General features: G+C 40.7%; 1 protein-coding gene across 1 annotated transcript in view; it reads left to right on the top strand.

Moving 5' to 3' along the window:
- Positions 1–15,721, top strand: part of kcnh3 (potassium voltage-gated channel, subfamily H (eag-related), member 3) — a 221,102-nt gene that overhangs the window by 165,627 nt on the left and 39,754 nt on the right. Inside the window, exons 8-9 of the mRNA XM_041807208.1 lie at positions 7,876–8,250; positions 14,736–14,935. Of these exons, the coding sequence (XP_041663142.1) occupies positions 7,876–8,250; positions 14,736–14,935 (575 nt within the window). The remainder of the gene's footprint in view (positions 1–7,875; positions 8,251–14,735; positions 14,936–15,721) is intronic.

Here is a 15,721-nt window from a genome sequence, read left to right on the forward strand (position 1 = left end):
TTGTGTTCATGACAGCTGTTTGAGGCAAAAGTGTGACCTTAAACTTCTGAACAACATTGACTAACTGCTACTACAGTGTTGTTAATTACCGTCAAATCTGTCTGTTTGATTTGTCTCCAAAGTGACTCACAACTACCACCAAATAATGTGGAAAAACAAACGTGCAGAATTAGATCAAGATCATCCATCAGCATCATGAAATATGTTTGTATTACCTTAGGGATGCACTTAATGATAATGTTGTTGTTAATGTGAAACAGCCTTAATTTGAAGGGTTAAGGCTGGCCTTTCCCATGCAGGCTCCATTAGTAGAAGTAGTACAGACATCTGATTCCACTGCAGAATGCTTTTGAATTGAAAGCACTTCTGAGTTTTCTAGCCAGTAAGAAAGCCATGGTAAACACATAAACCAACACTTAATTGATGCTGTCATTTGATTTATCAGCCTTTAATAGTGTGATGCTGGGATTCCAACAAATTACCTTGTCCATATTATCCTAAAGTTGTGTGGAGCCAATATAATTATTGTACCAAAACCAGACCAGTTGAGACCTCCCCATCTTGAATTTTAAATACTAAACCCATTCCAGATCTGACTGTCTCAGACACAATACCTGCAACAGCCAATGAGAGAGTGCGGTCCAGCATTACTTACCAGACGTTGCATATTTTCACAGTAACACAAATAGAACTTTGTTATCTTCTCAGCAAGGGTTTCATCCATACAGTCATGGACGAAAGTATTGGCACCCCTGGAATTTTTCCAGAAAATACACCATTTCTCCCAGAAATTGTTGCAATTACAAATGTTTTTGGTATACATGTGTTAATTGCCTTTATGTGCATTGGAACAACACAAAAAATCAGAAGAAAAAAGACAAAATTGTCATAAATTTACACAAAACTTAAAAAATGGGCGGGACAAAATTATTGGCACCCTCAATTTAATATTTGGTTGCACACCCTTGGAAAAAAATAACTGAAACCAATCACTTCCTATAACCATCAACAAGCTTCTTACACCTCTCAACTGGAATTTTGGACCACTGCTTTTTTGCAAACTGCTCCAGGTTTCTCAGATTTGAAGGGTGCTTCTTGCAACAGCAGTTTTGAGATCTCTTCATAGGTGTTCAATGGGATTTAGATCCGGACTCATTGCTGGCCACTTCAGAACTCTCAAGCGCTTTGTCTCCAACCATTTCTTGGTGCTTTTTAAGGTATGTTTGGGGTCATTGTCCTGCTGGAACACCCACGACCTCTGACGCAGACCCAGCTTTCTGACACTAGGCCCTACACTGCGGCCCAAAATTTTTTGATAGTCTCCAGATTTCATGATTCCTTGCACACAGTCAAGGCACCCAGTGCCAGAGGCAGCAAAATAACCCCAAAACATCTTTGAACCTCCACCATGTTTGACTGTAGGTACCGTGTTTTTTTCTTTGTAGGCCTCATTCCATTTTCTGTAAACAGTGGAATGACGTGCTTTTCCATAAAGCTCTACCTTAGTCTCATCTGTCCACAAAATGTTCTCCCAGATGGATTGAGGCTTACTCAGGTACATTTTTGTAAATTCCGGTCTGGCTTTTTTTTATGTCTCCTTGTCAGCAGTGGTGTTCTCCTCGATCTCCTGCCATAGCGCTTCATCTCATTCAGAAAACGACATATGGTCCGAGCTGACACTTTTGCACTCTGAGTCTGCAGGACAGCCTGAATTTGTGTGGAAGTTGACTGAGGATGTTTATCCACCATTCCAACTATCCTGCGTTGCATTCTTTTTCTCTTTCGACCATGTCCAGGAAGATTAGCCACAGTTCCATGGGTTATAAACTTCTTGATTACATTACGCACGGTGGAAAACAGAATTTCAAGATCTCTGGAGATGGTCTTGTAACCTTGAGATTGTTCATATTTTTCCACAGTTTTGCTTCCTAAGTCCTCAGACAATTCTCGGCTCTTCTTTCTCTTCGTCATGCTTGGTGTGACACACACAGGCACACAACACAAAGGTTGAGTCAACTTTTATACATTCTAACTGGCTTCAGGTGTGAGTTTTATATTGCCAGCACCTGTTACTGCCACAGGTGAGTTTAAGGCCCAATCCCAATTCTCCCCTTAACCCTCAGTCTCAAAATGCGCATTCCCGCAAAGTGTGAGGGCTGTCCCAATACTCCCGAGAGTTGAGCTTAAGGGGTGAGATTGAGGGCGTTATCTCCCTCAGTTTGAGCTGTTCCTGGACCTCCCTTGGTTATGAAGGTTATCACTCAAAGAAAGATGGTGGCGAATGCGGGGAAGAAATCGAGCTATAGTTGTAAATTTATGTGTTAATAGAGATCTAAAAATTACGAAAACCACTACAATATCTTATTTTAATGATATTTTATGTATTATTTGCCTTTTTGTAGCATAACATTTACTTTTATTTTTATGATCGTAAGCCGGTAACTGTGCCATCACGGACAAGCCTACGAGGGTGTCTGGAATTTCAGTGCCTTGTCCAGCATCCGGCTCAGCCGGACGCTTATTTGTCCTCCTTTGGAGAATGTAACGCAGCATGTTGTCCATTGCTCTCTTTCTCTGTACAACAGTCCAGTGTTTGTATATCAAATATAATCCTGGTAATGTATATACAGCATTAACCAAACATAAACCTTTACCTGGTCGTCACACATTAGTTATGTATTTTGGGAAATTGGTGCCATCCATGATCAATAAAGTGCGTGTGTCTGCTTGCTCTCCCTCTCTCTCTCTCGCCCTATACTAGCTGCACAGAAACTTTCATCACTTCTGTCAAGTAAATTCACCCGTTATTCTGCAACCTCTCTTGTCAAATGTCAACTTCTATCCTTATTTAGTTTGTGAATTTATGATAAAACATTGTGAAGTTAATGCACTGGTTCTGATCAGGAATTGATTGACATTGTCAAACTTCCTCACACAGATCAGCTGTTTTAAAAATCAGATTGCAGGTGAAAATAGATAAAGACAATGTATGTTTAAGGTCATTTACCAAAAGATAATAACACTGAAGCAAAAACATAGAGAGGAAAGAAGCAAAATGGATGAGCTGCTGTGTGTGAGGGAGGGGGAAATAAGCAGGGGTGTGTGTGAGGGGGTGTAAGGGGGGCCAGATCAGCTGCTTTATATTATTTTTTATTTTGAGGAGAAGACCCCAATAGAGAGCTAGTGGGATTAATATTATAATGAAAATAATTAACCCATAGTGACCACTTTTCTAGACAGATGGAAACCATAAATATCCTTATTATTATAACAAGGAATATGATCATTAAAATCAATGATTATTTTACTAACTAAGAACTGTGTCTTTTATAGGCAACTAACTCGGGCTAAATTGCAAAGACTTTCTATTTCTCATTATTGTAGTAATATATCCTTTAGTTATTTTAAAATACTTTTGAGTATTGTTCAGTGAGTATGTTTGGGCGATAGTGGGGGGCCTCATATCAGAGTCTGCCTAGGGTCTTTGGCCAGGGGTGGTCCTGGGTCAAATTGTCCTTCAATGAGTAGAGTATCTCAGAATCACTGTATCATGATGCCATCAGTATCATGTACAAAATTGTATAGTAGCGGTCCTATTTGTTTGATTATTCTTGCTTCACTAAGTGCTGCAAAGTGTCCTCCTTTTTGGTGCTGTGGAAATGGCCACCCTAGTTACAGTTGGTGTTAGCTAAAGGCCATGTTATACCATGACTTTCAGCTGAACATGTCCATGGTTGTGGTGTTTATATGTTATTTGGTTGAATATTAACACGTTCTTGTTTCTCTTCTTCTTCCTTTGAATCTACAGACTACACCGTTTTGGCACATTACTGCCCTCTACAGTCTGTAATCGTAACTGCTATTAAGGAGTGTCCCATTTTCTAAGTCATGAGATGGCCCTTACATTTGGTTTTGAGGGGTGAGTTAAGACTGAGGCTTGAGCTTGAGGGTAAGATTGAGGGTTAAGGGGAGAAATGGGATTGGGACTAAATGAGCATCACATGCTTGAAATAAAAGGATTGACCCACAGTTTTAAAAGGGTGCCAATAAATTTGTCCAGCCCATTTTTTGAGTTTTGTGTTAAATTATGTCAATTTTGCCTTTCTTCTTTAGATTTTTTGTGTTGTTCCAATGCACATAAAGGGAATAAACATGTGTATACCAAAAACATTTGTAATTGCAACAATTTCTGGGAGAAATGGTGTATTTTCTGGAAAAATTCCAGGGGTGCCAATATTTTCATCCATGACTGTATTTACTGTCTCATACTTGTTTTTCGTTTGTTTGTTTGTTTGTTTGTTTGTTTGTTTTGTTTTGTTTTGTTTTTTGCTGCAAAGGATAATACACCCAACAAGAGCCATTCAAAAATCAACTGGAGAGGAGCACCTGTTGATGGTGAAGATCTCTCTCAAAGTGTTCTGTTTCAGCACCATGGACAGCGTCATATAAACCCACACTCATTTAGCTGTATTCAGCTGGTTCTCAGTCTGAGCCGGATGCTGGACAAGGCACTGAAATTCCAGACACCCTCGTAGGCTTGTCCGTGATGGCACAGTTACCGGCTTACGATCATAAAAATAAAAGTAAATGTTATGCTACAAAAAGGCAAATAATACATAAAATATCATTAAAATAAGATATTGTAGTGGTTTTCGTAATTTTTAGATCTCTATTAACACATAAATTTACAACTATAGCTCGATTTCTTCCCCGCATTCGCCACCATCTTTCTTTGAGTGATAACCTTCATGGAAATTTTACCTTTCCCTAAACCCCACTTTGAAAACTTCCATTCCAAAAGTTGAGCTATCATGTAAATGTAAATTTAAATAAAAGAATGTTGTGATTTTCAAATCATATAAACTCAGATTTTTTCCACAGTAGATTTTGAACAACATGTCAAATGTTGAAACTGAGACATTTTACCATTTCATTAAAAATATTAGCTAATTTTTAATTTGATGGCAGCAACACATCTCAAAAGTTGGGTTAATTAGATACATGACTTGGTCTAAAAGGAGCTTTTAGAGAGGCAGATATCAGAAGTAAAGAAAAATGTCTAAAAATTATGGTACAATTTCAGAAAATTGTTCCTCAACACAAAAATTACTCAGACTTTGAATATTCCACCATCTGCAGTCCATTATATCAACAAAACATTCAGAGAAATCTCTGTGAGCAAGGGACAAGGCTGAAGCTTAATGTTGGATGCTGGTGAGCTTTGGGCTCTAGGGGCTCACTGCATTAAAAACAGGCATGATTCAGGAATACTTTCAGAGATCATTGTCTTTCAACATAGTTGTCCGTGCCATCTATAAATGATCCAGAAATGCTGCCATCTTCTCAGGGCCAAAGCTAATTTAAGATGGACTTCAGCTAAATGGAAAACTGTTCTGTGGTCAGATTAATCAAAAGTTTTAATTATTTTTGAAAACCATGGATGCCGTGTCCTGTGGACCAAAGAGGAGAGGGACCATCCATGCAGCTTGTTATCAGTCACAGTTCTAAAGCCTGCGTCTCTGATGGCATGGGTTTGCATTAGTGCCTGTGGCGTAGGCAGCTTACACATCTGGAAAAGAACCATCAATGCTGAAAAGTAGATAGAGGATTTGGAGCAACATATGCTCCCATCCAGACAACGTCTCTTTCAGGGAAGGCCATGACTATTTCAGCAAGACAATGCTAAACTGCATACCACATCCATCACAACAGCATGGCTTCACAGTAGAAGAGCCTGCTGTCCAGACCTTTCACCAATTAAAAAACATTTGAAAAATCCAGCAAAGGTGACCCAGGACTGTTGAGCAGCTAGAATCTCACACCAGACAAGAATGGGACAACATTCCTCTCCATAAAAATTCTAGTAACTGTTCTCCTCACTTCCAGACATTTACAGACTGTTGGTAAAAGAAAAGGGAATGCTACACAATGGTAACATAGCCCTGTCCCTACTTTTCTGAGATGTGTTGCTGCCATCAAATTCAAAATGAGCTAATATTTTTTTTCATACAACAGTAAAATGTCTCAATTTAAGCATCTGATATGTTGTTCATATCTTTTGTGAATAAAATATGGATTTATGAGATTTGACAATCGTTTTAATTTACATCTTACACAGTGCCCCAGTGGAATTGGGGTTGGAGTTACAAAGTTGGTTTAAATGACTAAGTTCAGTAACCTGAGCACTCACAATGGTCAAACAAACCTGACCTAAGGGGTCTAACATGTTTGGTCACTGTCAGGACTGCATAGAATGAGTGCATCCTCAGATTCAAGGTCCAAAACTCAAACACACGATGATATTCCAGTGGAAATTCTCAAAAATGTACCTCCAATTTGAGTTACATCCTCATACATTCCATCACTGCCCTCACATCAATTTATTGTGAATGCAAAGCGCTGGAATTATGACGCTCCTTGGTTCATATTTTATAACATCATGCTTCTTCCATAGCATCAGTAATGTCTGCACGTTCCCTTAGCCTGGAGAAAAATAAAACTTTTATTTTTCCTCACATTCATCCTCAGGCGTAGCCATGAGTACGGTCTAAAATCTAGGGGAGGTCCACGAATGGTGGAGGTGACACAGGTTAAGTTGTGCTAATGACAAAGTAATTAGGAAACTACTCAGCTGTTAAATTCTCTAATGTTGTTTGTTTAGCTGCTGAGAGGAACTCTGCTTCAGCAACTCTTCTGCTTATATATGCTGGCAGGCTGTACTCACTGTCTGACGACTCACAGACACAAGGTCAAAGCAGCTGCCTGGAGTGTGTGATGGCAGAGATCAATGAATGGATGCTTCCATGTTGTATTATTTATACTCCCTCCCACTCGCTGTTTTTCTTGGTTACATAGATTTCTGATTCTGCTGTCAGAGGCTCAGCAGGGCTTCTCACTCATCCACTCACAAACATTTATTTTTAATTATTTATCCCCCTTCACTTCATACTTTCCTCTCGTGCTCTCTTCATCTGCAGCAACTTTACTCAATAATTTCTTGGTCTGTTGAAACCGTTTTAATTTAATGTTCCAGTCTTTTGGACAGAAGGGTGGAAATTTACTCATAACTTAATGCTATAATGCCTTCATGTTTTGCAAAACAAACAAACTTTTGGTAAACATAATTGGAGACAAAGACAGAGAGGTGGGGCTGAGGCAGGGCTCTCACACTAGGGCCCAGATCTAAGCACACCTGAGCCCAAAGTCCGGATCTGCTGGTCAGTGTGAATGCAAACATATCATGCTTGGGCACCAGGCCCAGACCCATTTGGAGAGGTGGTATCGGGTGCAATTTAGGTGGAGTTTGGCACAATATGCATGCGGATGCAACATAAGTTCTTTGCAGATGACTTCAACCAGGAGCAGAGAACTCCCCTGGGGGGCAAGAAGAGATTTCTGCATAGAGAAACACTCCCAAAAGGCCATGTGTTGAGCTGTCCATGACTATGCCAAGTGTTCAAAGTGTGACAATAAAAAAATTAATCCTTAAGCTAATTTTGTGTCCCAAAAGTAGCGAAAACTCAGTCATTTAAAACAGATTTAAAAAGCTTATTTCTAAAACCTGGACGTGCAGAATACCACATTGCGTATGGCCAGTTTGCTCAAGCAGTCCAGTTTGGTTCCGTCCAGTTTTGTCATGGTTTTACTTATCAAACGCTGATCTTACCCGTGTTTCCTCAGGATGTGGAATCCATCTCTTTTAAGAGATCCATACAATTTGGTTCAACTCAGTAGAGCTGGTTGCTTGACCCTTCTTTTTTTTCATAGTTTGGAATAATTATGTTTCTGGAAAAGCCATGTCAAACCATCTTGTTGTACATTTTCAATGTTATGTTAAAGTGTTTCTCCTTCTTTTTTTGTCCCTGCCTACCTTAGGTTGGCTCCATGAGCTGGCCAAGCGTCTGGGCTCCCCGTACTTCCTCTCTCCCATCACCACGCTGGTCTCCTCCACTGTCAGTAGCCTCCCAGCCAACAGCAGCCAGTGGAATGTGTCAGGGTCAGAGGTCACAGCACAGAGCTCCTGGAACTCCAGCCAACATTACGAGAACGTGTCAGGAGGGGAGGCCGTGTCGGGGACGGGCAGCGGGGGAGGAGGGTTCGGGGTTCTGGGTGGTGGACCTTCGATGAGGAGCAGCTACGTCACGTCACTGTACTTCGCTCTGAGCAGTCTGACCAGCGTAGGGTTTGGAAACGTGTCGGCCAACACCGACTCAGAGAAGATTTTCTCCATCTGCACCATGCTCATCGGAGGTGAGGAATGAGTGCGACAAGGTGTGACAAAATTCTTAATGCTTTTTGACGTTCATGGTTTTAAATGATATGGTGTTTATGGAATCAAAAAGTGCCAAAGCTTTAAAAAATCTGTAGGTCTGGTGCATAGATGAAGAATGAGTCCATGTAAAATTGCAAGCAGTCTAAATCGCACAAAACACTTGCACACTGTCCACCATCTTTTTCCACTTTCAGGCATGTTCATGTTTCTATTTTTCTCTTCTTGGTCTGTAAAACTCACTTTTCTCTTTATTTGCTACAAATGGGACATCAACATAAGCTGAGCACATTTTATTTTGCCTTTTTAAAAATAAATAAATAAAAATGTTAATGCACAAAGACAATTAGATGCAAAATGATCCATTTGCTGCATCATTAGTCCCACTTTTCGTTTTATAAATTCAATACATGTTTGGCTGTGCATTTGTTTATTCCTCATCAGTATGAAAAAACCATTTGGCAGAATTCAGACTGACACACAACTCCATCAAAAACAGGTTTTAAAGACCAGAACTTGATTCAGAAAGTACATTTTTACATACAGGAAATCATCTTGGGCAAAGTGTGTAACATATAATACCAGCAGCATTAAGCTGGATATACTTGCTGTTTTTGACTCTGCATCTGTGTTTGCATCCAGCTGTGTCATGACTCTAACTGTACACATATTTCCTATGACCAGGGAATGTTTCTGGGGAAAACCACTTAAAGGCAAACGAGAGAGCTCAAGCCGTACACAACTACCTGAAATGTGGGATGTAAACTACAAAAATGAGACACTCTAGGAGGGTTTAGTAATGTTGATTCAGAGATCAGGGCTTACAATTATTAACATATCAACAATAAGATCTTATAATCTTACTCTGAGGACTGGTGGTCAGAAAATACCATCTGCACTTTGTGTCTTCAACATTTAACTCTGAGCACAGACACAACACCATGTCTTAGAAGCATGCAAGCATGCAACTTGTCCACCCTGCATCCATTTAACATTTAATTCTCTGCCCTGTAACTCATGAGTTTTCCCATGTTATAAACATAACAGCTGGCCCCTTAATTTTGAAGGTGGACAAATGAAGTCTGTTGCTTTGTCCTGGGTTACATGGCAGCACAGGGGTTAGCGCTGTTGCCTCACAGCGAGAAGGTTCCTGGTCAGGACCTTTTTGTGCGGAGTTTGCATGTTCTCCCTGTGCACACGTGTGTCTCTCTGGGTACTCCGGCTTCCTTCCACCATCAAAAAACATGCTCATTAGGTTAACTGGTCACTCAAATTTGGCCGTAGGTGTGAATGTGAGCGTGCCTAGTTGTCTGTCTCTATATGTCAGCCCTACGATTGACTCGCAACCAGTCTAGAGTGTACCCCGCCTCTAACCCAATGCCCCCCCCCCAAACAGGATAAGTGGTATAGAAAATGGATGGATGGATGCTTTGTACAGACAAGCATTAGCTGGCTGTGAGCTGAATAGATTTGCCATCATGTTGACACAAGTCGACAACCTTAATCATGGATGACGTGGATATTGTTAATGCACAGCTATCTCCACTTTGTAAAACAAGCTAACACCTATCAGACACTCCTGATACATTGTCATCTCCCTCTTTCCTTGTTCCTTTCCTATCTCAGTGCAAGCAACAGAAAGCCAGAGGAATAATAAATCAGCCTGACCACATTCTCTCCTCTGACTTTTCTCTTATGCCCTCTGGGTGGCGCTATCATGCACCCCCAAGGAAAACTAACAGATCCTCAAACTTATTTATCCCTTCAGCTATCAGGCTGCTAAATGCTGAGAGGTGAACAGAATCTGATTGGTGTGTTTTGCTCATTAATGCATCCTTGACATTGTATTAATTGTACCTTTTGTATTTATTGCTGATCCTGTGGATCTGTTGGCACTGACATGTGAATGTGGTTGCTTATTTGCTGCAGTGAATGTTTTGGATTTGTTTGTCTTTTTTCTCTGATTGTTTAGATCGTTTCAGGGTAAACGGCAGGGTAAACTGTAAACTGAATTGCCCTTCGGGGATTAATAAAGTTGTCTGAACCTGAATCTGAATCTGAACTATGAACAGGGCAATGAAGAAAAAATGTCACTGCACTGCACTAGGTGCTGTCAGAATGCTACTATTGGAATCAGTGCAATTAGTCTGATTTTGACGCACATGCTTCTCCCAGTGTATCGGTTTAATTGGAGACCGTGTCAACAGGCAACATTCAGCTGATTCCGTTTGAAAATGTGGTATTCTCGTTACATCTTTCAGACAGGGCAAAGCTGTTTCCGATTGGAGCTTTGCAACATGCAATTACCTGATGACGGACATGGACTCTAGCCAGTCCATCAACTTTGCAGGTTATTGTTCACCAGTTAGTCTGTTGTTTCTGCTGCTGTATTAACTTCAAACCACTTTTGCTTCCCCCCTGCCTCTATCCCACACAGGCACTGCATCTCACATCAGTGATTTTTTTCAAGGAAGTGCACAGCTTATGTGGCAAAGCAATCCAGAGGATACATGGCAACCATGATCCATCTGTATATGCCTAGTCTACAGGAAGTGTATCTCCAACACTTTTCCTTAAGCCATTCATTCAGTGATGAGGAAAGCTTAGTGTTTGGAAATAGGCAGTAAAATAAGAGAGAAACAGAGGAGGTATGAAAAGGTTATTTAGTGAAAAATGCAGAGATTTATGATGAGAGGACAGGTTGATGTGTTGGGATTTCTCAGGCTTCAGCTCTCATTTTATAGGCTGTAAAGGCCCACACAATAGCAGTCGGCACTACCAGTGATGACGGTGTTTTGACCTGTATTCATCCTCTGGGGACTGAAGCCTTTATTTTACCTTAAACAACCTCCTGCAGTTATGAGAAGTCACAGAAACAGATCTGGTTTCCAGGGTGATTCATGGCACACAAACACAGCTCAGGTAACAATCCCACGCTTCAGGTTTGATTGCTTCTTTTCCTGGCTGAAAGAATGATGAAATCTCCTCCTTATCAGGTGAAAGGGGCAAATGTGCTAGGATTTTGTGCTCCTTCTTTTTATATTTTTTTGTGATAACACTGATATTGGCTGCCACTTTAAACCCAGCTGTTTTCTTTCAGTCCGACACAGAAAAAATAACTGTGTATGTAGCAATCAGCTGGAGAGAATCATAGGTAACCCTTTCTGCTACTACTCATTAGATATGGATATCCAAAGCAGAGATGCACCTGTACATTTTATCTACTCTGGTTTCATGAAGAGTTCTGGTTGTTTCCATGAGATCTCAGCTTACCTATCTCATATCCCCAGAGCTGCAAAAGCACACACAAACACAGAAAAACTCCCTAATCCATCCATTACAGATATCACTAATCCCACAGCGGTCACAAGGGGCTGGAGCCGATCCCACCTGTCACTGGTTGAGAGGTGAGGTATATCCCACAGGTCAATCACAGAGCTGATAAACAGAGACAAACATTTAGACTCAAATTCACACCTGCAGCTAATTTAGAGTCACCAGTTAACCTAATGAGCGTGTTTTTGGACTGGGAGGAAAGCACGCAAACTTCTTCACTTACCTCATTAGTGTGGATGGTGGCAACATGTCATGTCATGGTCTGGTTTTATCTCATTGAGTATCAGATTTTTGACTCAAGAAAAAATATTGAGATCTGAGGACACGATTAAAATAAACTTGTTATTGCTAGGAAAACCACTAACTGTCCTAAGATAAGTGGAGATCTAGAAAAAACAAACCAAAAATATGACTAAGTTAAAGAATGCATGGATGAATGTCCACCTAGAGCTTCCATAGTTTTAAGACTCTTCATCCCTACATTAATTACTAGGAACTGTCTCAGGTGTTTAGAGTGAAACAAACTGCAGAGTTTTCACTGTGTCTAAAAAGATTTGGCAAAAGGTTTATGATGTACAAAAGTCCTAAAATGAAATACAGTACCATACTGAACTTTTAGACCCATTTGGGCCAAAAATAAGAGCTGGATTAAGGTGAGTAAGCTGCCAGAGGGCAGGAGGATTGACATAACCCCAGTTGTGCTCTGGAAGTCCTTGTATATCGCCAGGGGAATGGGAAAATAATCTGTTGGGAAAAAACCCTTGAGGGAACATTCAGAGGTGCATGTTGTGAGCAGGCATGGACCAGGGTACCGTCTTTTGTTGGAAGGAGGTTCATATGAGCCCCTGGCGTACTGCACCGAGGGGAAGTGTGGACATGTGTCGATCTTGACTCTGACAGCCCTCCCCCACTCTCCAGCTACTGGTTGTGGCCAGGGCTAGACTGGGGGAAAAATTCGACCCCTGGCCCTTCACAACAAGTTGAACGGCATAAATGTAGACACCATTCCTTTGCCGCCCTTCATATGTAGAGCTATCACCCCCCACACACACACACACACACACACACACACACACACACCAACTACCATATAGCTCAGCGGTAAGTAGACATATCTAATGGTGTGTTTTCCCCTGGTCTGACTGACTACCTTGTGGTCAGAGGTACAATACAATTTGTTTTGTTCTTTAACTTGGTTTTTGTGGACATATCGCTTTTTGATGTGTTAATATTACATCCTTGCAGCAATTATTGCACACACACTGATAGTCCAGGTTGTCCTGAAAAAATAGATGTCTATAACTTGACCATGCTTAAAAGGGTTCAGATTCTTCAGGCATTTTTGCATGAAAAATACAGGCAGACCAAAAATAAAACAAAAACCTGCTTGGGGCTCAATGGGTTAATGGTGGTGTAAAGAATGTAAACATGCCATAAAACATACTCTGCAACCCCTCTTGCACCCACTCTTTGACCAGTTCCACCTGATCCTGCAATGTGCATCATCAAACTGCAGCATGCATTGACGTGTTTTGCTCTGTATTTTAGAAAGGAATGCAAAGCTCTGGGTGTTTTGTGAATTAGACTTTGTCTTTTGGCTCATTTGTGTGGTAAAAGTGGGTGCGAAAGCTGCAAAATCATTTCACAAGTAAGCTGTCAGCTGTAACAAAGCATCATATTTCGTAAAACCCACAAATTTTATTTTCAACCTCATTTGTTAATTACATCAGTGTAAGCGCTACTGATTACCTGTTGGCCTGCTCCTGCCTGTAGTCATGGTAAAATTACACTCCTCTAAGAGTTTTGCTGCTCTCCCTATGCAACTCTCTAATTTAGAGTGCAGGTTTGTTCTGCAGCAATGATGATGCTGTGATCAGTCATGCTCTGCATCTTCATCTATGCAACATTTGTCTTTTTTAGGGAATATGATCTTTAAAAAATTCAGTCCTCTGTTTTCAGCCAAAATCACATTGACAGTCTGTGGGAAATGCAGACAGAGACTGCATCTTGATGGTTGGCAGAGGCAGACAAACACATTTATGTCTTGAGAGGAAAAAAGTTTTGTTTGATTTATTTTTAATTATTGACAGCAGGAACCAATGTGGATGAATGCAGTGACTGAGTGGGAAACCCAGAAGGACAGACTTACACCTTTGTTTGTTGTTTTCTGTTGATTTATTGACCAAAATAAAAACATAGAATTAAGACATATTTGTGATGTTTGGATGGCTGGGTGTTTTTTTGTTGTTTATCTCAATAATCATACAGCCTTAGTGTGGAGAGTCGTCCATAAACTTCAAGAAAGAGACGCTGATAAAAGAGAAAAGCACATAGAGGAGAGAATAGATGCATCAATCTCTGAGTTTTATCCTCTGGAGTTCAGATTCCCTTGTGAAAAGCCACCCTAAAGCTTAGTTCACCCTTCAGCTCAGACTAAAAGACCTTTCAGACATTTTAGCACAGACTTTCACAAAACTGTGCAGCCGATGACCCGCCTGAAGGAGTGGTCACCCTCAAATAATGGCCGTCAGTGGGCTGTGGAAGTGTCCCGTGGTTTAACTGCAGCTTCAGCAGCTTTTCTACTCAGAGGAATAAAACTCAGAGAGCTACGGTCCACACGGGAAAGGACAGAATGAATCAGGAAGTCCTCTCTGCAGGCTGATGGTGTTCACATTTAAACTGGGGAGTCTGGGATTAAAACTGCTTTAGGATTAATAATTTGGTTCTGTTACATAGAAATGAAAGATTTACTTTAAACTTTGATAATTATACTTGGTGCATCACTATCTCCTCTTTGTACACAAACTAACAAGCTCTGTGAGTAAGAAAAGTTAAAGAAAATAAAGAAATATTCTGGTAGAGTGCTCCTAGTGTCTTGTGGTTCTGTCTCATTTGACACAGGAAAGAAAAAGAAATTAGGTAAAAGCCACATTACATGGCTCTTCATGCTGTGTTGCTTGCAGGATGTTAGGACTATGTCAAGCTGCTGACATTCTCTCCTGCTGCATGCTGGTAGGACTGGCATTTAGATGTTTGATTTTCTTTGATTTATTTAGATTAATTGGCTGTCATTCTGGACGTTTTTTCAGTGATAATCTGTAAATTAAACATTTCACCTCTCTTTGTGCAGCATTGATGCACGCTGTGGTGTTTGGAAACGTGACAGCCATCATCCAGAGGATGTACTCTCGCCGCTCACTCTATCACACCCGCACCAAAGACCTGAAGGATTTCATTAGAGTCCACCGGCTGCCCAAAGCTCTGGAGCAACGCATGCTGGAGTGTTTCCAGACCACCTGGTCAGTAAACAATGGCATTGACGTCAGTGAGGTGAGCAGACCTTTGGTTATAAGGAATTTAAAAGACTTGAGTGTGGATAAATGCATCTCTCTTTTTTACTGTTGTTTGAGTTTGTTACCCTTAAAATATAATCTCAATTTAAAATGTATGGCAGCAGCACATCTCAAAAAAGTGGAGGCAGGGCAGCAAAATGTTTGAAAATAAGTGGTACTGTTGTCATGCAGATGGAGGAGCATTATGAAACGAATTGGGTTTCCTGGCAACAGGTCAGTAATATGGCTGGGTATAAAAGGAGCATTTTAGAAAGGCAGAGTCTCTCAGAAGTAGAGACAGGCAGAGGTTCACCATTCTGCCAATTATTGCCTCTAAAAATTGTGAAACAATTTCAGAAAAATGTTCCTCAACATAAAGTTGTGAAGACTTTTAATATCCCATCATCTCCTGTCCATAATATCATCAAAAGATTCAGAGAATCTGGAAAAATCTCTGTGAGCCAGGGGCAAAGTTCATTCAGATGAATCCAAATTTGAAAATTCTTTTTAGGAACCACAGACGCTGTGTCCTGTGGACCAAAGAGGAGAGGGACCATCCATGCAGCTTGTTATTAGTCACAGCTCTAAAGCCTGCATCTCTGATGGTATGGGGTTGCATTAGTGCCTATGGCATGGGCAGCTGACACATCTGGAAATGAACTATCAATGCTGAAAGTAGATAGAGGGTTTAGAGCAAGATATGCTCCCATTCAGACAACCTTCTTTTAGGGAAGGCCAGCAAGACAATGCTTAACCAAATACCACATCCATCACAACAGCATGG

Source organism: Cheilinus undulatus, linkage group 15, assembly GCF_018320785.1.
Source record: "Cheilinus undulatus linkage group 15, ASM1832078v1, whole genome shotgun sequence".
Classification (NCBI taxonomy): domain Eukaryota; kingdom Metazoa; phylum Chordata; class Actinopteri; order Labriformes; family Labridae; genus Cheilinus; species Cheilinus undulatus.